This window comes from Telmatherina bonti (assembly GCF_933228915.1).
Source record: "Telmatherina bonti genome assembly, chromosome: 23".
Taxonomy (NCBI): Eukaryota; Metazoa; Chordata; class Actinopteri; order Atheriniformes; family Telmatherinidae; genus Telmatherina; species Telmatherina bonti.
The window spans coordinates 10,871,369-10,894,035 of record NC_136632.1 but is presented as its reverse complement, the minus strand read 5'-3'; the positions used below and the strand labels follow the sequence as shown (position 1 = coordinate 10,894,035).

At 39.7% G+C, this 22,667-nt stretch overlaps 1 protein-coding gene across 1 annotated transcript in view; it reads left to right on the top strand.

Annotated features, from left to right (window-relative positions):
• The window catches only part of wnk1b (WNK lysine deficient protein kinase 1b), an 89,817-nt gene that overhangs the window by 47,601 nt on the left and 19,549 nt on the right, over window positions 1-22,667 (top strand). Inside the window, exons 6-19 of the mRNA XM_079263061.1 lie at window positions 4,022-4,110; window positions 5,595-5,734; window positions 5,884-5,963; window positions 6,092-6,265; window positions 6,444-6,513; window positions 8,637-8,830; window positions 10,376-10,681; window positions 13,137-14,567; window positions 16,665-16,757; window positions 17,156-17,224; window positions 19,612-19,881; window positions 20,635-20,699; window positions 20,819-20,972; window positions 21,098-21,214. Of these exons, the coding sequence (XP_079119187.1) occupies window positions 4,022-4,110; window positions 5,595-5,734; window positions 5,884-5,963; window positions 6,092-6,265; window positions 6,444-6,513; window positions 8,637-8,830; window positions 10,376-10,681; window positions 13,137-14,567; window positions 16,665-16,757; window positions 17,156-17,224; window positions 19,612-19,881; window positions 20,635-20,699; window positions 20,819-20,972; window positions 21,098-21,214 (3,252 nt within the window). The remainder of the gene's footprint in view (window positions 1-4,021; window positions 4,111-5,594; window positions 5,735-5,883; window positions 5,964-6,091; window positions 6,266-6,443; window positions 6,514-8,636; window positions 8,831-10,375; window positions 10,682-13,136; window positions 14,568-16,664; window positions 16,758-17,155; window positions 17,225-19,611; window positions 19,882-20,634; window positions 20,700-20,818; window positions 20,973-21,097; window positions 21,215-22,667) is intronic.

Genomic DNA, 22,667 nt, shown 5'->3' with positions numbered 1-22,667 from the left:
TGAGACCATCAGACACACAACATGCAGGCAGAAGACCCATCTGTCTTATTCCCTTTTAGCTTAACTTCAACGCAGTGAGGCTGACAGCGATGGTTTAATGGAACAGAAGAATCTCTAAGAAAATCCCTCTTTCTCATTTTGCCACTTTCCCGTCATTTAGTCCCATTATCCCTCGTTTTCCTCTATCTCTCTTATGGCATCTTTTGTCTGTATTGCTTTATATAATTTATATCAGATTAATTTATGTTACCATAGCAGCAGTTCAAAACAAAAAAATAATTGATTGATTTAAATAAGATGCGACTTTAAAGATTTTAAATGTTCGAATTTGATCGTTTCTTTTGCTTCGTAATGGAGATGTTGGATTATATGTCTAAAACCAAATATGCTCATTTCTCTCATATAATTTACAGCAAACATAACATTTCTGGTCCGATAGAACATAAAGATACTTTTCTGGTTATGGATTTTGTTCACACACAAGGTCACTCTGATGTTTATTGCAGCTCAATTTTCCTTTTAGTGAAACAAGTAAATAAGATTTTTTTCCTTTATTGTGCCACTCCAGACGATTTTACTGGCACTCTAAAATTGAATGGCTCTACAGATATAGATTAGGATTAGTCCTCTGCCTTTCTTCCTTTTGCATCTGCTTGTCTCTGAATCACTCAATTTTAATGTTTCATGAGTGGATTCAATTCAGACGGTATATTTTTACATGTCTGGGCCTCATTCCTTTGCCGTCCAATTAAATCCTTCTCACTCAAGTTGGACTTGATGAGACCACATTAAATTATCGCTGTGGCCTCAACCGTTGGGGTCGCCGTGCTGTTTCTGTGCATGTGTTTGTATCATAACTAAATATCAGGATGATGTCATGTACTGGAAGAAATGGCATTTTGGAAAACGCATAGTCCAAAAAGTCCAACTTTGGTTTTCAGTGTTTATTGTTCCTCACAGAAAAAAACCTTGTGACTGCCACAGGGTGCCCCAGTCACCCGCTTCCCTTCATTTTGTGGCCTATAATCCATCCAACCAGGTTTCCAGCCCTCATTTTCTTCATGTGTCTCTCTTCACAGAGTTGGATAATCTCAAATTATTGTAGGTTTAATTTTTAACACTTAGAAATAAACTAGATTTACTGCTTTTTTTTTTATTATTATTATTTTATTTTATTTTTTATAAATTTTCATTTTTAATCTTGATGGATTATTCCACTGATCATGACAATCACTTTTTACTATCAGAGATCACCAGCTACTGCAAATTTACTCTTTAAGTGAGCTGCTTTTGTTTAATTTGTGATTTCTGGAACATGCTCAGATATTTTCCTCCCATCTAGGTCATCACCCTTAATATTGGACATGCTGATTTCACCAGCTTTTTTGTTTTAACCTGTGAGAACCTTGTTGCAAATTGTCCTGCGAGTTGTGTGAATAATTCCTTAAGGAGTTTCTACCATTGGTTGGGAGCATTTATGCACAGACTGCTGTTTTCTTAAAGCCATTTGTCTTGGATAAATGCTTGGAAAAGCATTTTCTTTGAGTTGCTTTGTATTTTGACTGCAGTGATGGTATGAATGACTCAACACACCGTGGTGTTGAGGACTGCAGATGAAAATGAACTTTCTTTTATCCGATCATTTGTTTTTGCTTCTTGTGTTCTGAGACCAGGTTCAGTTGCCTTTCTTTGAGAGATTCCCAGCAAGCTGAAATGGTGCCGTTTGGTAGTTTTGTTGGTATTTCTCACCATTTTCTTTCTTTGTAAAGATTTTCTTATATCCTTATCAGCTGTGTGTGTTGACGCAATCCTATTTCACTTGCCAATGGGCAATTCCTCCGACATCCAGGCTTGTTTTTCACTCACTGACATTTAGCATCAGCTGTGGGGCCTCTTAATACACGTGTACCCTCTTAATTATATCTAATGAATCCCATTAGGTGCAAGTGGACTCCTGTCAAGCGGCAGAAACTTCATAGGCACCACAGATAGAAGTAGAAAGTTTCTGAGCTCAGTTGTCTATGAATGCTGTGTGCTTAGAAACCTAAAAGGGTCTGAAATCTTTCCATAAGCGTTGCATCTTGAATGGTTGCTGTTATGACTCAGATCTACTGTTAGTTTCTAAGTAAATGCAGTTTTCTTCCAGGAGGTTCTGTCCAGGTTTGTCCTGTTTGTTGTAAGATCTCTGTAAAGCTAAAGTTCCAATTTTGACATCCAATCAGAATCAGAAAGTGTTTTGCATATAATTGTTTGTTTTTCTAAAAGTCAACCTGTTTTAAAATACATGGCAAACAATGTTGTTGATATGATTCATGGCGTCTCTCTCTGGAACATTCCTAACTCCCCAATTAGCCTTATTTAACTGAAATCTAGCTTTCTCTCCATCCCTCCCTTCTTCTGTCAGACCTAATGCCATTACATCCTCCATCAGTCCTAACTTTGTTTGGCCCAGGAATCTCAGTCTGTGTGTGTGTGTGTGTGTGTGTGTGTGTGTGTGTGTGTGTGTGTGTGTGTGTGTGTGTGTGTGTGTGTGTGTGTGTGTGTGTGTGTGTGTGTGTGTGTGTGTGTGTGACACTGAGAGATAGAGGTAGTTATATAACTGCTCACTGTTGGGACAGTGGGAGAGAAAGGGGCTAAGAAAGAAAAGTAGTGAAAGGAAGAGCAGAAGGAAATGGTCATTTGTTGGCTTGTAGGTCGATCTGCAGCCTGTCAGTTTGTCGACCACGTTTGCTGCCATTTTTTTTTCCAAGTTTTCTGTCAGTAAGTCACTTATTTCACTAATTTGATTTAAAAAAAAAAAAAAAAAAAGTCAATATTCCTACTCGGAAATTAATTTTTCTTTTGTTTTCTTAAGGATTTGTTCTTCATCGCTCCATCTTTAAATCACCTTTGTGATCTATTGTGCACTTTTCAATCCAGTCAGGCAATTTTTTTTTTCTTTTCATTTTTTTTTAACAAGCGGAAATCCATTTGAGGTAAAATTTCATCTACTTTAATTGAATGAATTGAATGAATTTCTGCATTCGTTTTTAATAAGTGTGTGTCAGGTGGGTTCGGCTGAACTGGAACGGCAAAAGCAGAAACCAGATGAGAAGCGACACAATATGTGGCGTAACTGTGTGGTTTTTGTTTTTTTTTTGGTTTTTTTTTACAGGCAAAATGACAGAATAGCTTTTTTTTTTTTATACACATTTGATTCCAATATTCATGGTAAAGATTTTGCTTCAGCTCTTGTTTAGTTTTTTCTGATCTTTAGTCAGTTATAGTCCCAACTCATTTATAGAGTCACAACATATGCCCAGTTATTCAGGAGCCTTGAATCAAGCGGTTAAGTAGAAATAATGTAAGAAATATACAGAAATCTTATATGCAACCATTTCCTCCTCATGTAAACCTGCCATGTTTATTATGCTTTATCTGCTAAATTCTGTTAACATTATTTATTTCATTCAGTTGTTGCTTTTTCAACATTGAGACATTTCCAGTTTGTTATAATTTGGCCTCAGAAGCTTCACTTGGTGCCAAAAGTTGATGCCCTTCCGCTTTTTTTTTTTCTTTGTGTTCTCCCTCAAAATGTGTTCTTGTGTTTTTAATTGTCTCTGAAAGAGTGGGATTCAATCTTCAAATGGGTTTATTTGGAATTTGATACTCTGTTAAACTTTCCACGGACATTCTTTGACACCTCTGATGGTTAAATGCTTGTTCTGAAAACTCAGTATGGTTTAAGTTAATTTGTGTTAATTTATCCTGCAGTCATGTTGGTTTTTAGTTCTCCTCTTCTTCCCATTTTGTCTTTAATGAAAGAAAAACAAATGTTTACATCAGAAAAGAACATTGTGTACAGAGAACATATATACATGTGCTTTATTACTGAGCAAATGTAAATATGTGAATGAACTAGTTTTGGTTTTGTAGGAAATCTTCCCCATGTGTGAGTGGGAGAAGGTTTTTTTTATGTCTTAGACTGATGTGTGTCTGAAAGCTTCCTTTCCTTCACTGCTTTTCTATTTTGCTTGTGCAGGGAGTGAAGCCTGCCAGTTTTGACAAGGTGGCCATTCCTGAGGTAAAGGAAATTATAGAGGGCTGCATTCGAACAAACAAGGATGAGAGGTGAGTCACAAAAACCAAAAACTGTCAACTCTAAATATGGATTTGTTTTGTTTCCATGTGATCTTGGGAGTTGGAATTTCCATGTGATCTGTTTCTATGTTTTAGTTTTTTATGTCTTCTTTAATGTCAATGGTTTCCCGCGTTGAGAAAACATCTAGTAATGCGTGAAAGCTACTTTGGGTTAAAGGTCTTTCTGCTTGAGTTGAGAGACTGAAGCGGTAAATCCTCCTTTCTCTAAATTCTGATCCAACTCAGAGCTTCTGTGGTTAGAAATAAGAAGTTCTCTGTTTCTTCTGCCCATGCTTTGCGTCTGTCAGCACATTCGTCATGACCTCATGTCAGCTGCTTTACAGACTTAACTAAAGCAACTTCTTTTCTTTCTTTTTCTTCCCTTTTTTCTCACTTTGTCCAACCTTGTAGCTCTATCTTGACCTTTTGACCTCATAAGGGGATACCGTGTACCGTTTGGCCACTGGGGGCACCAAACCTCTAACTTCCCACAGGCCGCACAACACTATCGCAAAATTACAGTCTCCATTCATGTTTTAGAACATGTTTGCAGACCACTTTGACCAGCTGATAAGAGAAAAAATGGTTTCAGGAATTTTTCACCATTAAAGATTTGGGCTCTGGTGGAGATATGCGCCTCAAAAATGTTTAAGGAGTCACGTTATCTTTGGTCTGTAGTCAGTTAGCTCCAGCTAGCCGCATTTAGCTTCTGCTAAACAGAAAAATAAAGATGTATACTGCAACATTCTGCAGCTTATCAGGGACTTACTGCCATTGTTTTAAAGAAATGCTGACTGAAAGATGTGAAAAAGCTCATCACGTTTTGGTATGTTTGCGCAACAGGCAAAGAGCTAACTTAGCAGTCTAATAATACTGAGGCAAGCAGAGAGTGGGGTTTGCATTCACACTGTTCTTTCATCCAATTCCAATTTGTGAATTCTTTGCCAATGTCGACTTCTTCTGGAGCAATCCCTTTCCCACTTTCTCCTTCTGGCCTCTTCAGACACCTTCGTACTTCATCCAGGCATTTGTTCGAACAGAAGTAGCTCAAAGCAGAGCCATGTGTGTTTATAGAGAGGGAGCCATAAAGCGAAGCTCTACAGGTCACATGATCCCATGAAAGACGGATCCGCTCCAGCAACGTTACAATGTCTCGTTTGTGATGAGGGCAGCCCCCTTTGAACATCCAGATGCATCAAACATCGTATATTGCCTCCAGAAATCAACCATTACTACTTATGTTAGGCTAATGTTTGAGTCAAAAGTTACAGTTTCACTTTAACACGTTGAGATCACAGCAAATGGAAATTCATGTCTGTTCTGTTATCTTACGAGGTGTTTGGCATCAAGTTTTGTGAAAAGGTCCAGTTCCCCCTTACTGCCAGTGTTTTTATTTTCATTTCTTATATTTCTGTCTCCTGTTGAAGCTCCTTTCTAAAACATGCTGACGTAGCTTTTGGGCTTTTTATTTCCAGATATGCAATTAAGACGCTGCTGAACCACGCGTTCTTCCAGGAGGAGACAGGAGTCAGAGTTGAACTTGCTGAGGAGGATGATGGAGAAATGATTGCTATCAAACTGTGGCTCAGGATAGAAGATGTCAAGAAGCTAAAAGGCAAGAAATCAGAAACCCAAATAATTTCTGTCATACTTTCTCTGTTGTGGCTCAAAAAGGACAAACAGGTTAAAAACCAAGGCTCCTATTTTAGATTGCTACAGGCTTCACATCCACATTGGTGAGTGACTTGATAACCTTGTTTGCAGGAAAATACAAAGACAACGAAGCCATTGAATTCTCCTTTGACCTGAATAAGGATTTCCCTGAAGATGTGGCGCAGGAAATGGTGTGTTTGCCAGTGAGACCTCACTAATGTTGTTTAAAAATAAGTTTATTGCAAATAAGGAACAGAAGAGTGGCAAGAAATGAAACTGTTTGCTGTCTGTATCCATGTACCTCGTTCTGACCCCTCAGGTTGAGTCTGGCTATGTTGCTGAGGCTGACCATAAGACGATGGCCAAGGCTATCAAGGACCGTGTATCACTGATCCTAAAGAAGAGAGAACAGAGGCAGCTGGTACGAGAAGAACAGGAGAAGAGAAAACTGCAGGCAAAACAACAAGTGTCATTAAAAACTTCACACACGCAGGTTTGTTGAACGGCTACGATGAAATGAAACAATCTGATCTTCGTAGCCCTCATGTTTCTTCCAACTGGAATGCTTTTGTAGATGTGAATCAGATGGATTCAATAGGCAGCACTTTGATTAAACTTTTCATTGGTACTTTGTATTCATGTGACCCCAGCTTTTGTTTGCATGTCTGCAGGCAGAGACAGAGGAGTCCGAAGTGGAGCAACAACAGCATCACTATCAACAGACCGGCATCTCGCACACATGTAAGATTTAAACCACACATCTAGTGAAAATAGTTTGCTCATGTTCTTGAAAACTTTACTCCCCTTTTTAGGATCTATATTCATGTGAAAAGTATCTGTAATATGTGATCAATGATTAGATTCTGATATATTTTCCAGGTAGTGAAAATACAGAACATTAAAGCAGGCGTCTAAGAAAACATTTCCTGGGTTATTGTCATTGTTTGAATGCAAAGCCGGATCGGCCATTGTTGAAGAAGAAGAAGAAGAAGAAGAAGAAATTTTATTTATATAGCACCTTTCACAGAAATAAAATCACAAAGTGCTTCACAGAGTGCAAAGGGGAACAGCAACAACACAAAAATAAACAAATGTACATTTGAAAAATCTGTATCAGTAGAAGACAGTCAACTAAAAGCTTGTCTAAATAAATACGTCTTCAGCTGCTTTTTGAAAGAATCAACAGTTTCAATCTCACGGAGGGAAAAGGCAGGGCATTCCACAGTTTTGGAGCAACTGCCTGAAAGGACAAATCACCTCTGGTTTTAAAGCGGGTCTTTGGGACCATGAGGAGGTTTTGGCCCGAGGACCGAAGGGACCGACTGGAGCTGTAGGGTTGCAGCAACTCAGAGATGTACGAGGGGGCCTGGCCATGCAAAGCTCTGAACGTCAAGACCAAAATTTTAAAATCAATTCGGAATTTAATGGGGAGCCAGTGCAGAGAGTATAAAATTGGAGTAATGTGTGCGCGCCTACAAGATCCTGTTAAAAGCCTCGCAGCAGCATTTAGAACCAACTGAAGACGATTTAAAGCAGATTTGTTAAAACAAGTAAAAAGGGAATTACAATAGTCCAAGCGTGACGAAATAAAAGCATGAATCACCAATTCAACAACAGACCTTGATAAAATTGGCCTCAGCTTTGCGATGTTTCTCAAATGACAAAAACAGTTTTTTACCAAGAGTCTGGAATGGCTGTCAAGGGACAATGATTGATCAAACCAAACTCCAAGATTTCTTATGCTTGGCTGAACTGATGAAGCAAGAGAACCAAGATGGCCAGCAATTAAAGGAATTTTCTACTCTGGGGCAATGATTAAAGTTTCAGTCTTTTGAGGATTTAGCTGAAGACAATTTTCCGTCAGCCACATCTTTACACTTGACAGACAATCCATTAACTCTGAAAGTGTATGCAACTCTGATTCCTTGAATGAAAAGTACAATTGGATATCATCAGCATAAAGATGATAGGACACATTTTTAAAAAGGCTGATGATTTTCTTCAGAGGGGTGATGTACAACAGAAACAAAATTGGGCCTAAAACCGACCCCTGAGGAACACCATACAAACACACAGAGAATGTCCTATCAGTCAAATAGGAGGACAACCACTTAAGGACAGTTCCAGAGATGCCAAACTCTTTGTTCAGTCTCTGAAGCAACAAGATGTGATCTACAGTATCGAATGCTGCAGACAAATCTAAAAGAATCAAAATAGAATATTCACCAGAGTCTGCAGCCATTCGGATGTCACTGGACACTTTAAGTAGGGCAGTCTCAGTAGAGTGCATCTTACGAAAGCCAGATTGAAATTTGTCCAACATGTCATTGGTGTATAGAAAAGTGGTCAGCTGCTCAGCCACCACCTTCTCCACAACTTTTGAAAGGAAGGGTAATTTAGATATGGGCCTAAAATTACCAGGCTCTGCAGGGTCCAAGTTGTGCTTTTTTAAAATGGGACTTATCACTGCCTGTTTAAAAAAGTTTGGAACAGACCCAGTGGAAAGTGAAATATTGATCAGTTCAACAACATGTGGGACAATAAGGTCAGTTACCTTATAAAACAAAGATGTTGGAATGACATCAAAAGGACAAGAAGAAGGTTTCATTTTCCCCAGCAATGCCAAAATGTCTACATGTGTCACATTAGAAAACACAGACCAAGAACAGACAGAAGAAGAGACACAAGAGTCACTAGTCTAATGGGCACACTATTCCGAGTCATCTCATTGTAATCAGAAGACGGCTTGGAAAGTATTCCTTCCTCTGATTGTTCGCCTCTGTAGTTTGTGAGCTTCTGTCAAAGTCATTACCTTCAGGATGAAGAAGATACTCAACAAAAGGTTGCCTCTGTGTCTTCCCCAGCTGAAGGAGGTGTGGACAGCGGGCAGGGTTCCTCCGTTTTCTCCTCTGAGTCCCCCCACCTGAGTCAGCCAACAATGTCATACACCGGCCCCCCCTCTTCCCAGCCCCCTTCCCAACCCCAGACCCCGTACCCCTCAACCCCCTCCGCTGCCCTGCAGCAACACCCAGGCTACACCCAGCCGCCGCAGCCGATGGTAAGTAATGATTTCACCCAACTAACTCGTGACGGTCTCGTCATGTCTGTGAGAAGCGGCCTCCTCACAGATTTGACCGAAAGTGACTCATCGGTTTGAAGTGAGCTCTGCGTTGTGTGTGTTGAAGTGAGGTGGAATGATGTTTGCAGTGTTTGGAAGTAGGCTGTTCAATGCAATTGCTTGAATTTATTGATTTTTATTCTTTTTCTTTTCTTTAATTTCGTCTTATCTTTATTTTTCCTGACCAAACAAAGCATGCAGTGTACAGCATTTAAGCAGATTACACAAACACAACACAAGTTCAGTCAATATTTCCAACTTTTTAAGCCGTCCGTCAGATAAGAAGCACCCAGTCAGATGTTTCCCGTTAGTCTGCCAATGAGCTAGTTATCCAGCAGACCAGTGCGGTTTGTCATCTACTGTAGCTGCTCAGGCATTTCTGTTGAGACACCCCCCGCCACCCCTCCCTCATCTTCTAGGGTTTCATGCATCCCTCTTTCCCAATCCTACTATCTTATCTACCACTTAGTATGTCTTTACGTCTCTCAACCCTTCTTTGTGTCTGTGAAGACCCATATTTTCTTCTTATTTATTCATTGTGCAGCAACATGCTTCATTTCATTACTCATGTTAATTTCCTTGTTTTGATCATTTAGTTTTCATATAGTTGCTCTCAGGCTGTTTCTAAATTGATCAAGCAGAAGAATCAGGAAAGTTTGCTGATCAAGTGATACTTTACATTTAGCTTCATCCACATATAATCATGGATTTTCTCCCCACTGTTCTGCAGAGCAGTTTAGTTTAATACCACCTGAAAAAAGGCTGCTTCTGATGAGCTGAGCTTCTTATGGGACTGGTAGGGAGCAGAACCCACACTGACTGGGATAGTCATTCAGTTTGTGGACTGATTGATAGAATAACTCAATCACGGCTTTGGCTTCATTCGAGATGCTGTTTTTAAAGCAACAGAAAGTTTCTCAGGCTTATCACACAATCGAAAGTTGTTTCTTGAGTCGGTGTTGTAAACGAATCCATTTGCTTTATTTTATTAGATCACTTAACGAATCATTATCATTAACAAATCTGTTGTTATGAATTGTTTTCATTTTCTTTTGATGTCTGATGTTCTTATTTTTTCTTCTTTTGTCAGTTTATCTTTAGGTTGTATTTTATGTACATTTTCTGCATTAGGTCTTGTGTTAATTTCTATGTGTGCTTATGTTTTTTGTAACTATATTAGGATGTAAAAGATTTATTTTAACGAGAACTTTGATGTTGATAAGATTAACTAGTGATTATCTGCCTCTGAACTGAATCAGAAGATTGTTGTGTTGATTAACTTAATCTCTATGTAATGTCAACTGTCAGATTGAAATAAGAAACTTTAATTCATGATTTTTTTTTTTTTTTTGTTGCTTCAGTTAATCGGGGTTTTCCCCTGTTCTTCATGTTACTCCTATGTTGTATATTTCAGAATTTTGTTATTAATTTCTTTGTTTTTCATGTTGGTTCCACCCTCTTCCACCTCCTCTCCCTGGCCTGCAGCCCGTATCACACTGCCGTCGAAGTCGTAGCATGTCTATTTGCGTTCCCCCTTCCTCCTACTCCTTCTCTCACGCTCCTCCGTCCCTGGCTGTTCCTCCAAAAAAGCCCGCCACACCTCCTCCAGACCTGTCCTCCTACACCTCCACCTCTACCACCTCCCCCTGCACACCTCTCGCAGCTGAGAGGGACACTTTCGCTGGGCGCCTCTCCAAGGCCCTGGAGACTGTCCTACCCCTTCACTCAGCCTCTTCTCAGCCCAGGTCCACGCAGCGGAGGGCCAGCCTACCTGCTCTGTTCTCAACCCCTGTAGGTTCACAAACATAATCCCTGTGGTGATGAGAACCAAAGAGGGAAGAGAGAGGAAAAGATGATCACTGGCCACTTTGACCTTTTGAAATATTAGAAAGTGAAAATGTTTTAAAGAAGAAAGTACTGTCATTTACATCTGGAAACTCAAATGACTAATTAAATACTGCTAATTAGCATAAACGTAAAGTGCTAAATTCACAGTCATGTAATGTAGAAAAGTTAAGGCTTTATATATAAGGCAGAAATTTTATGGGCTGAGCAAATACAAGAGCTTGAAAAATCTCTTAGCCCATCTTTAGGTGGTTTTTCTACCAAGCTAAGAAGATTTTACATCATTATTATTGGTTATTATTTAAACTGGTCCTGGGGACGCCCTGCCTTGCATTATTAATCCAACATGACGCATCACTTTTTAGTGAAACCTTCACTCAAAATCTCGTTGAACATAATCTGATTCTTGTTTTCTGCTCCTAATAAAAAAGCAGAAGATTACAGTACAATAAATTTAACCTATCACATGGTAATAAATGGTTAATATCCCTACAAATCTGTTTTTTTTTTTCCTTTTTTACATTTTGTTAAAGGGATTGAAATTTTTACTTTCCCTACCAATTCTTTATGGCTTTGGTCTGTTAAGATATACCCCTGTTCAAACACAACTAAGTTCATTAAAGTGGTTACCTTGGGGTGAAGTGTTGTTGAAGCTTGATAACAGCCACTGAATTAGATCAGGGTGAGTAAAAAGATGCAATACAACAAGTCCTCAGGACCTGGACTGGAAAACCAGAAGTTCTTGTTTTCATTGTTCACACTCCCAGTCTCTTTAACTCTCTCTCCCTCTAGTAGGCCATCGTGTGTTCTTATTAAATACAAAGTGTCATGAGCCATAACCATGGTCTGTGATACCTGAGTCTAAGAAAAAATCTGCATCAGTTATCAGGAAAATTGCTCTTTTCAGCTTTGAATTGCACAAATGTTGCTCAAGTTATATGATTCAAGTTGGTGTACAAATCCATGGGTGATCACTGGCTACCTAATAGTGCTTCTTGTACTCTACAAGTTGGCTGGATGTAATAAAATGCAGATTTAGCTGCATTCCCACTGCAGGAACCTTTTTCAGGAACCTGGGTGTTTTTTAAGAGATTTTTTTCTTTGTTTTCCTACGTCTGTTTTGACCGCAAAACTCAGTGGCTAAACAGAGTCCTAGGGGAGAAATTGTAGCCCCAAAATAGCCCTTGGAACGAGGTAGTATTTAAGACTTTAACTTAACTTGAAAAAAAAAAGTTAATTTGGATATTTACCAATCATTAAGCCAGCTGAGAAGCATTTCCATCTTACTAGTTTAGTCTGCCCTTTAGACCAGAGTGTCCGCAGAAAGCAGCAGAGGCTTCCTTAGGTGTGATGACGATATAGATGAAGATGTTGTATGTAATCTGTGATTGCTTCACATGAGTTATGTTCTAAAATAAACAAAAATGTCCAAAACCCCACAGGAATGTGTAACACACTGATTTTGAGTTAATGCAGCTGAAACTGACATCCTGGTTTACAGGCAGCTTTAGATAAGTGAGGCATCGTCGCCTCTAAACCACAGAAGCAGCAGAGGTTATGATAAGAAAGATCTGATTTAAAGCAGTAAAATGTTAATCTTGGGTTGTTTCACAGCAGTTATGTTTTAAGACACAAAAAATACCTCAAAACCCATAAAGTGCACAACTTGGAGTGATTTTGAGTTAATATGGCTGCAGTAGACTTTCCTGTTTTTAACATCCGTCTATGTTCAGCGTAGCAGTGCAGAGACGCTGGTTAAAACACTTTGGAGGTAAAATGATGCACTTTAATCTACCCTGAACTTCAGATCTCAGTGGAAATGCGTCATAGCCAGGAATAAAATCATTCTTTTGCTCCAGGAAAAACGGCTCCAAGCGCTGTTAGCTGAAATGCACCTTTTTATTCTCAAATTTAAAATAATCTTGAAATTGTTTTAAAGTTGCTGACCTGTTTTGAAAGTTACAATGTTTTAGGTTTATCTCTAATAAAAAAAAGACAGTTTTCCTGATGGAAGATGCATCTGAATATTGACACGCTTAAAGTCAGTGTTTGGCATTTATTCTTTCCATTTTATCCACCTGTGAGCTTGCGAATCTCTCTTTTCCTGTCTGGACTTTGTGTAGTCTGCCTGTCTTTGCCCTGCTGCTGTACCGGTGTATCACTTTGCCCATCTGCCGTAATCAGCTTCATTTCTCTTTCCCACCTTTTAGTTTAATCACCTTGCTCGACAGCTTTTGAGTACATTCTGTTCCTTCCTAATCACGCAGTTTGCTTTCAGTTGGAGGATTAATAATCCCTTTTTCTCTCGGTTTTGGATTATTTCTTTATTATTTATCACCATTTGATGTGGGCCTTTGCTGTGGCTCTCTGTCATTAAATCCATTGTATCTCATTGTCGCAGCAGCTTTCAGTGCCACACCCCTTCAGCGGAGGAGCAAGCTCAGGCGGAGGAGGCACAGGAGGGAGCATCCCTCTCCCAACTCTCCCAGACCCCCCAACCATTTTCTTCCCATCCATCCCTGAACGCCCCATTTCCTTCTCACCTCCTCCCACTGGCCCTCCAAAGGCGTACAACACACAGAGACGCAAGAGCACCTCCATTCTCGAGGCGCACACCAGACACTTCCAGCCTGCCTACACTCGCTATGGAAGCAGCCTCCACCCCTTTTCTGGCATGGAAGGTGTTGAGACTCCACCCCTTTTTATGGTCAATCCTGGTTTTGCTGCAGCTGCTCAAAGACTTGGTGTTGGGGAACCTCTCCATCTCCCAGGACAGTCTGACCCCAGCATGTACGGCTTTAAAGACATGAGAGCAGAGCATGAGGAAGCAGTGAGGAGATTAAGTCTGAATCAAGCGGCTCTTTTGGACCATTATGAAGCAATGGCATATGGAGGATATCCAATAACTGCACATCAGCTTGGCCACTTGAGTTTCCATCAGAGGCAGGCAGCAGCTGCAGCTGCCAGTTTAGGCTTTGACCCTTGTCCTCCTTCTCAACCAGGGTTCTTACACCCACACCTAATACAAAGAATGAGTGCACACAGCCCGGTACCCCCACCTTTACCCCCACTGAGTACATCAACAGGTGGTTCCATCTCCTCCACATCATCTGAAGGATGCTATCAACAGCACGTGTCCTCCTCCCCCTTCCCTATTTCTGCACCTCCAGTTATGGCTGATGCCCCTCCATCTGCTGGAAGTGTTTTTGAATTTCATTTAGCTGCAGCGGCTGCAGCTGCCGCTGGAGACCCAAATCTCCTGGCGTCCAGATTTTACAGATCCAGGAGGAGCTCCATGGACCTCCCTTTAGAGGACAGCTCTGGAACAGGATCTGGTGGCTCGGGAACATACAGCCGCCTCCAGCCAGTGACGGAGGAACTGCACACGTACATCAGTCCGGAGCTTCCCTTACCGCCCGGAAGCCTTCTCCTTCACCACATCGCTGTCAACACAAAGGACAGAAGCCCAGATCCGTCCAGTGACTCTCTGGCTTCCTCTGACGCAGGAGAATTCCAGTCACCACCTCCCCCACCTCTCCTCCCTTCCTTTGATTCCTCCGCGGCCCAGTCTATCCCTCGCTCGTCCTCTTCTGTACACTACGACTCATCGGGGGGAGTACTTCACATGGATCCCCAGGGACATCCACCTTCAGTGCAGAACTTTTTCCCCCCGACCCCGTCGTCTGAGCTCCCTCTTGGAGGAGCACCATCTACTCAGCTGGAGTCGCTGATGCAGAGTGCCTGGGCTCGGCATGGAGGGGTGATACCAGCCCAACCTGATATGACATACCACGAGTCATTCCTGGCCATGCAGGCTGCTAACCCCCCTCTGGTACAGTGTAGACCTTAAACACCTATAGATCTCTGGGTCAGTTACAAAATTAGATCACCATGGATGTTAATGATACTTTAATTTGGTTCTTTATTTTACTGGCTTCACATAGTTGATATACAGGTGGAAAATTTGGAAAACATCGCCATAGATTTCTAACATCATAAAGACAATTAAAAATAAAATGTTCTCGTCCCAGTAAGGCAGAAATGGAAACTAATATCATCCACCAAGTAGCACAAATCATTTTAGGAGTAATTGAATTAAATTATATAAGTAATCTGACCCAGAGGCAGTTATACCAGTCGCTGTTGTTTTTATACCCTGCTGACCCAGGTCCCTCAGCTCATGCTTATTTGTCATCTTGTAGTCTTGTTATTTTAACCCCCTCCAGTCATATCAGCCCCCACTGAGAGGGTCTCATAGTCTACCACCATGACCTCTCACAGCATCTGCTAAGAGAGGAATCGCGTGTAGAAAACTGTAATGACAAACATGATTACAGTTACTAAGTTTGGAGAAGACTTAATTGAGAAGTGCACAACACTGATCACATCTGGGGAAGACCAGGCCGTTTTATCTGAGTCTTTATTGTTGGACACAGAGGTGGTAGTCTTTGAGACACTCTTCAGTGTATAAGCTTTATGAAGATACAGTCTAAGCCCCCTCCTTTATGTGTTTGTTGTGTATCTGATTTATTTTCTCAGTGTAAGTAATATTTTGTCTGTATGTTCATATATGAATGTATATGAGAAATGTGTGTTTGTATCGGTATACTGTTTCTATGGTATACTTGAGTTTTGCTCATACAAATTCAAAGTCAAATTCATGATCAAAATGATCATTGTACAGTTAAATAATATTAAAACTTCGATATAAGCGGGATGAATTTGACAACCATCTCCAAACAGGCTTGAAACATCCCTGAAATATAAAATAAGGAAGACTTTGTTGATTTGTATGGTCAAACACACAGAAACATACAACAAAACTGAGGGGGTTTAGACAAACCAAGCAGTGTAACCCTGTACAGAGCCATTCATACGTGTGATTTAAAAGTTCTTTCTGTTGTTTTACTTTGTATATGCAATTTGGATTCAAAGCAGTTTCTTATTGTTTTGTCATTTCTTCACACACTGGGTTCAAAGATCACAGCTGAACTCTATTAAACCCTTAGAACGCTGATGTTTTCAATACCATCTATGATTTCTTCATTTAATTTACATGTAGCCTTTTCTTTTAATTCCTCCTTTATGATCATTTACTAATACTTTTATTATAAGTCATTTACCTGATCTTTTCTTTGTTTCTAGCAGTTTTAATAATGAAACTTGGGTCCTGTGAGATATTTAGCTGTGTTTATTGTACCTTTTAGTAAAAGGTAGGTAGCGTTGTGTCTATGGCAACATGCTGTACCTGCATAAGCTTCCTTCACACTTAGTGAAGATGAGTTTCATGATGCGTATAGAGTTGCACACAGCCTTCTAAGGGTTCAGCCACCAATGGGTTGGTCACAACTGTCTGTATGAAGATGTGTTTTAGATTGTTTAAAGAACAGGGAAAAAGTTGTATTGAAAATATGAATTAAAAGTTTATAATTACAAAGTTTAACAGATCAGTGACGGTGGGAGCCAGTAGATCATATAACATCATATAACAATTCCTCTAGCTTTTTTTCTGAGCTACATTTAGGGTCTGACCTGCATGTTCAAATAAAAATAAAACCCCCTTACACCCTGCCTAACCCCAGTACAGTGCCTGTTGTGTTACTGTAAATGCATACAGCAGGTGTCTGTGTGAATATATTTGTTGCTGGATGCATTAGTCTGTAAATGTCTGTGCATGGGTGCATACACAAGAAGAGAATCTACATTTAGAGCTGATCAGTAGAAAGCAGAACTACCTTGTGTTTGCACTCATGCATATTTTTGCTCTTCAAGCTACAAACTTGTTCTAATTGTTTTATTTCTCTCTTTCTCCTTGCTCTCAATCTCTTTTTATTTCTCCCCTCCATCCTCCATGGTTTTATATCCTGCCACATTGGATCTCTCTCTCTGTCTGTTCTTCTGTTTGTCTTCCTATAAATCTGTTTCTAAGCAGCAGGTGCGGGCCTCCACCCCTCAGCCAAGTTCGGGACCTCCTATGATGCCAGCCACCACCCAGCCAGCTCCTCCCGGGACTTCCCAACAAGTAGGAAACATTGAAATCTCCATAGAGATTAAAAAAAAACACAGAAAGGGTTTGAGCTTTTGTGTATATTCTGTAATTCCTCTCACAGAGCTGACAGCAGCAAAGTCATAGTCTCTCTGAAGAAATCTTTCTGCTCACTGCACAACACTGCTCCTGAAATAGTTGCATCTGTAACCCCATTTTATCGTGCAAGAAGTATAATAAAGAGATTATACGTTTCTTTGACAAAGCGGGAATGACTCTCCAAATATGACCTAATTAGATTTAACATGGGAGTCATCATTGTGTTCACATCTTACTAAAGATTTTTGTGTTTGTACTCATTTCTGGGCTATTTATTTACTACAATCTTCCCTCTGAACATCATCATCATTATTGTGTGTGTTCTTCTCCTCCAGGTTGTATCATCTAGTCAGAGTAATTCATCTCTTCAAAGCCCCACACACACAGCTCTACCACAGGCGCCTGTACAGGTATGTAAATATATATCGAGACACTCTTTCAATGTACCCAAAAAAGCAATTTTTGAAAAGAGATGCTGGACTGAATTCAGTGTTTTGGTAATAACACAAACATACACACACCGACAGTATGTTTTGGGAGTGTTAATATCAAACAGATGGAACCAGGAGAACATGTTTTCAATGTAAGCTTGACAGGCATGAACTAATAAACTCGCACGCATTTCAAACCATGACGTATGTGTAATTAAACAGATGAAATTTATGTTTGGACGCCATTAAAATAAATGTTCTTAAATTTCATGCTGTTGATGTTTATGTCCTGTGTTATAGGATGATCTGCTCTGTTTGACTTTAAAGTCTTCATCAGCTCAATTGATTCCTTCTGTTTTGTTTTGTTTTTTTTCCCCATTCTCTGGCTTACTCATGGGCATGCTGCCTGTGTTTACCACCGGTTTGTTGCTGTGTTGTTCACTTGTTGCTTTCTCGTTGTGTGTGTCTGTATGTGAATCTATGTAGTTGTGTGATCTAAGTCCATCTCCCAGTATAGAACACCTTTACTTTTTGTACCAAGCTGCCCAGCTAACCTTGTTCCAGGTACCATTGCATTTTGTGGTGTAAATGTGTACGTGGGTCTTCTGTCATTGGGTGACTGTGAATACATCTTGTTGTGGATGTTCATGTACCTTTGAATGTAAATGTGTGTCAGTGTGAATGTGGGTAAATCTGTCTTCAACAGGATTCAAGAAAGATGTTTTTTGTATATACAGTACTAGTAGTTGTCTGTCGTTAATCAGCTTTTCCCCTTAGTTTACCTGAGAGACTTTGACTCACCATTTTATTAAAAGTATATATTTAAAATACATAAATACATTTTATGGAAATGCAGATGGGTAATATTTCCAGAATAAAAATAAACATCAAGAGGTTAATATGGCAAATATGAGGAGAAGAAGAATCTTGAAATTATTATGGTTTTAGAAGTACAAACAGCTTTTTTTGCAAATAAAAATTCTTTTTAAATTGAAACATTAATTTGCAGGTAATAGTTTGCAAAGTGCATGTTTTTTTTCCAAAGTGATGATTTGATGGGTTATGATAAACCATGCACTTTTTAAAGTAGATAGGCGTAGTCAACATGATGCTATCCTTTAATTTCTTTTAATTTGTCTTCACTATCTTGGTCTTTTGAAACCAGAAATTATAAGCAAGTAGTACATATGAATATGAACCATGAAATGACACATTAATATCCGATGACAGTAACAGGATTGACAGTGCAAATACATGCCATTGCTATTAACAAGAATTTAGAAAAAAAAAACAAAGTATTAAAAAGAGCTTAAGCTAGTAACTCAAATCAAAAAGCTATTAGGAAAATGCATACTGAGGTTACAGATGAAGTAGGTAGAGTCATCGGGACATCAAGGCTTCAGCGATTTCTAATTGCATGAATTGGCTTCGTTTTTCTGACCAAAAGGCTGCACCCATGCCTCTCTCTCTCTCTCTCTCTCTCTCTCTCTCTCTCTCTCTCTCTCTCTCTCTCTCTCTCTCTCTCTCTCTCTCTCTCTCTCTCTCTCTCTCTCTCTCTCTCTCTCTCTCTCTCTCTCTCTCTCTCCATGTCTGCTCTCTGTCTGGCTCTCTCTCGCTCTCTCTGTCTCTTTCTCTCTCTCTCTGTCTCTCTCTGTTTGAGGGAAAAAAAACTCCATGATTGTCAACTAGAAATTCTTCCCAGTGACATTCTGAGTTTTAAGTCCTGACTTCTTAGCCGAAGACAGAAGATGCTTCTGAAATAACGTTGCAATAAGCGCAGTCAGAGGAAAATTTGAGAAGCCTTTTAGTCTCCAGCAGTGAAAATGTTGCCCATCTACATTTTGAGAAGAAGTTGCTTGTTCCTCCAGAGTCTTAAGAGCCTTCCTGCACACTGTCCTGTGAGTTCTGTTTTGTGGTTGCATGGTTGAGTCATGTACAGTCTCATGTACAAGCTTAAGGTGTTGTCACTAATAGTCGATGTTTGTATCAGTTGTCTTGTTTTATTGAGTGTGTTACACAGAATCAAATGTGAATACATTTCATTGAGCTGCAAGGTGTTTTTTTCTTCAGCTCTTTGTTTTAACATCATATATCAGGGACGTCAGTTTTTCCAGTTATATATGATGTAAAGACGGGCTTTAGCTCACTGTCTTTTGCCAAGGAGACTGAGTGAAGTCTTTCCCAGTTTGCTTTATATTTGTCACTTCTGATCACTTGCTGGGTTTACCTACTTCCTCCTCCTCCCTGTGATGCTACTTCTATCCTTTTCTCCCATTCTTCTCCATCTTATCCTCTGTCTTATCTACCCCTTCTTTCTTTTCCCACCCCCTTTCTTCCTCCTCTCGGACCTTCCCTCTTAGTCCAGTCCAACTGCGTCTACCTGTACCGTTCCTTTGCCAACCCTCCTTTCTCCGTCGCCGTGTATTCCTGTCGCCTTACCGACAACAGTTACGGCAACCCCTCCCTCTCCTCTGCCAATCCCTGTTGGGGTGGTGCCTACAATTGTTTCCCCTCCTACTCCTCCTCTTCCTCCTGTGCCCACACCTGTGCCTCAGCCTTTGGCCACCGTGGTGCCAATCATCAGTGTAGTCACCGCCCCGCCTGATACTCCCATGGAAGCCCCTCCCAAGGTACTGGTTCTGAATAAAAAAAAAAACCCACCAAGTGGATGTTGTGTCCCTGTTCTGTGTTTCTGGCAGTCAGATACTACATGAAACTGTGTGTGAGGTGGTTCCAAAACTCTTTAAATCCAGAATACCCTTTAACTCTAGCTGGTTTGTGGGAGAAATGTAGTAAATGTACAGTATATACTGGCGTGTCTTGTTGAGTAACTTTTATATCTTGGTGTATGAATCTACAATTGAGCTCTAACTCTTGAAAAAAAAAAATTCCCGAGTTGTTGCTGAAGAAAGTGAAAACTTCATGAAGTGCCACACGGGGCTTTGATGGTTCTGAAGAAAAACTGTGTTGAGTAATTGTCCAGAGGTTTGTTTTTGCAAGAGACTGTCTGAGTTAAAGTGTGATAATTCAGATTTTTGTGATAATGTTTTTTTTTTTTTTTTTTAAAGTACATTTTTATAATACGACAGGTTAGTTTGCAGTGTGTGATTTCTTTTCTTTGTAGTACCTCCTCTTTTTGCTTATCGTGTTCCATATTCTTGTTTTTCTTTAGTCTTGGCTAAACTCCGTATTTTATCGAATATACATATGCTGTCAAACAAACAGAAAAAACACACAGACGTTGCTTCAAATGTAGTTCTTTTTGTAAGACTTTGCTTTTTATCCACAATTCTTTGCTGCATTATCCATCCTCACAGTGTGCTTGTGGGGATATCCACTCTGCATGTTCTATGCATTTTTATAACTCTGCGTCTACATTTCAGTCGGCCCCACAATCCTCAGAGCTGTCACAGCTACAGCTGCCTCAAGTTCTTTTGTCAATGGAGAGGTAATTTGTCCAAGCATAAGTACTCTCATAATCCCCTAAACTCCTTCATTTTCCTTATCATTCTTCAGTTTTAAAGCTTTCTTATATCCTGCATTTATATCGCTTACTTTGTACCTTAGTGGCCACTCGGAGACCTCAGGCCTGAGTGATGGCAATGATGGAGGAGGCACCGGTCGCCATGAAGGCCGCTCAACCAAGCGACATCAGAGACGTTCTGTGCGCAGCCGATCACGCCACGAGAAGTTTTCCAAGGCCAAGCTCAATGTTCTCAATGTAACGCATCTTATTTCAGCCAGCATAAATCAAGAGTTACATTGCAGTTATAGTAATTCACTTTACCGTTTTAGTATATTTTCTTTTTTCACCATTTCCTGTATTTGTTGCATGTTTGCTTGCAGATTTCCAACGTTGGAGACCGGGTAGCCGAGTGCCAGCTGGAGACCCACAACAGGAAGATGGTGACTTTTAAGTTTGACCTAGACGGAGACAACCCAGAGGAGATCGCCCAGATCATGGTACACACATTCACATTACTCTACACATCACGTTTTGTTCATTTTTTTCTTCCTCCACACACTTTTAAGAGCTTTTTCCTATTAAGTGTGTTATGTACTTTTTTCTTTTTTATGGCAAAATTACAAGGTTTCATCAAAGAGTTATTCCTCTCAAGGAAGCTCCTGAACAGGTTCAAAGCCAGTACAAACTTGCAATATATTGAAATAAAAATTAAATAAAAATAAAATTAAAAATACTTTATTAATACTCAAAAGGGAAATTCAATATTGTATTAGATAATATTATAATATAGATAAAATTGCCATTATTGATAATATTGCCACCCACATTGTGGCAACTTTGACATACCTTAAAGAAGGTAAATTTCTGATAAATCCATTGAACAGCGTCTCCAGACTGGATCTTTAAGGATGGGAGGCCTTAAAGCGATAAAGCTAAATCTGAACATTTATCACAAATGATGTCAAATATGTAAAAGTCATGTCAGAAATCATGTGGACCGCATCTCTGAGAACCACGACATCCTGGAAATATCTCCATTGGGAATGTTAAAAGTGAAGCACTGAGTTGTACATGCAATAAATAAAGTTACGGAAAGAACTAGAGATGTCTGATATTATTGGTATACCGATATCAACATTAACTTGCAATATTGTCAATTACTGGTATCGGGTTTTTTTTTACCTTTTTAATGACAAAACTTTACACAACATGCATATATTTTACATCAAACTCTTCAGCTTAGCCTCCTTTAACTCAAAAGGATAAAAATATAAGCGATGTCATGTATAGTTTTCCTAATATTTTGGTTTATTTGGCCCAACTTGCTTAAAACATATCGGTATCGGTTGATATCAGAATTGGAAAATAAGAGTCGGACAAAGTTGGTTATCTTTTAAAAAAAAAAAAAAAGCCAGTATCGAACATCCCTAGAAAGATGTAAATGGGGAAAACACAGGTAGAAAGGAAGGATTGAATGGTGGGCTTTAATAAAATCCACTCCTAAAAAAACAGCAGAAGCATGCAGGTCTTTTTAGTAGAAATGCTAAACTTAGGTTATGTGAGACGTTGAAACTCAAATAACATATCTTCAACTTCTTTAAGGCTTTCAGGAATTTAGAAAAGTAGGCCGATACAAATAGAAAAGGAGTGACGAACACAACCTAATTCAATCTTCAGCTGACGAACACTAGCCAGTTGTCTAAATACCATGGTATTTTTTAGAAGAACTCTTTTTATGCTCATTTTAATGGTAATTGTTGTGTTTAAGCTGGCTGCTGGAATATGTTGACAGAACTTTATTTTATCTGGTACTCTACTGTAGCTCTTGTTATCCTAAAGTGAAAAAATGAAAAGATGAGACGTCCTCTTTAAATGAATTTCAATGGAGATTAAGCATGATGAGGCCTGGCTCTGACCACAGAGCTTGTATTTATGTGTCTGTTGTATTTT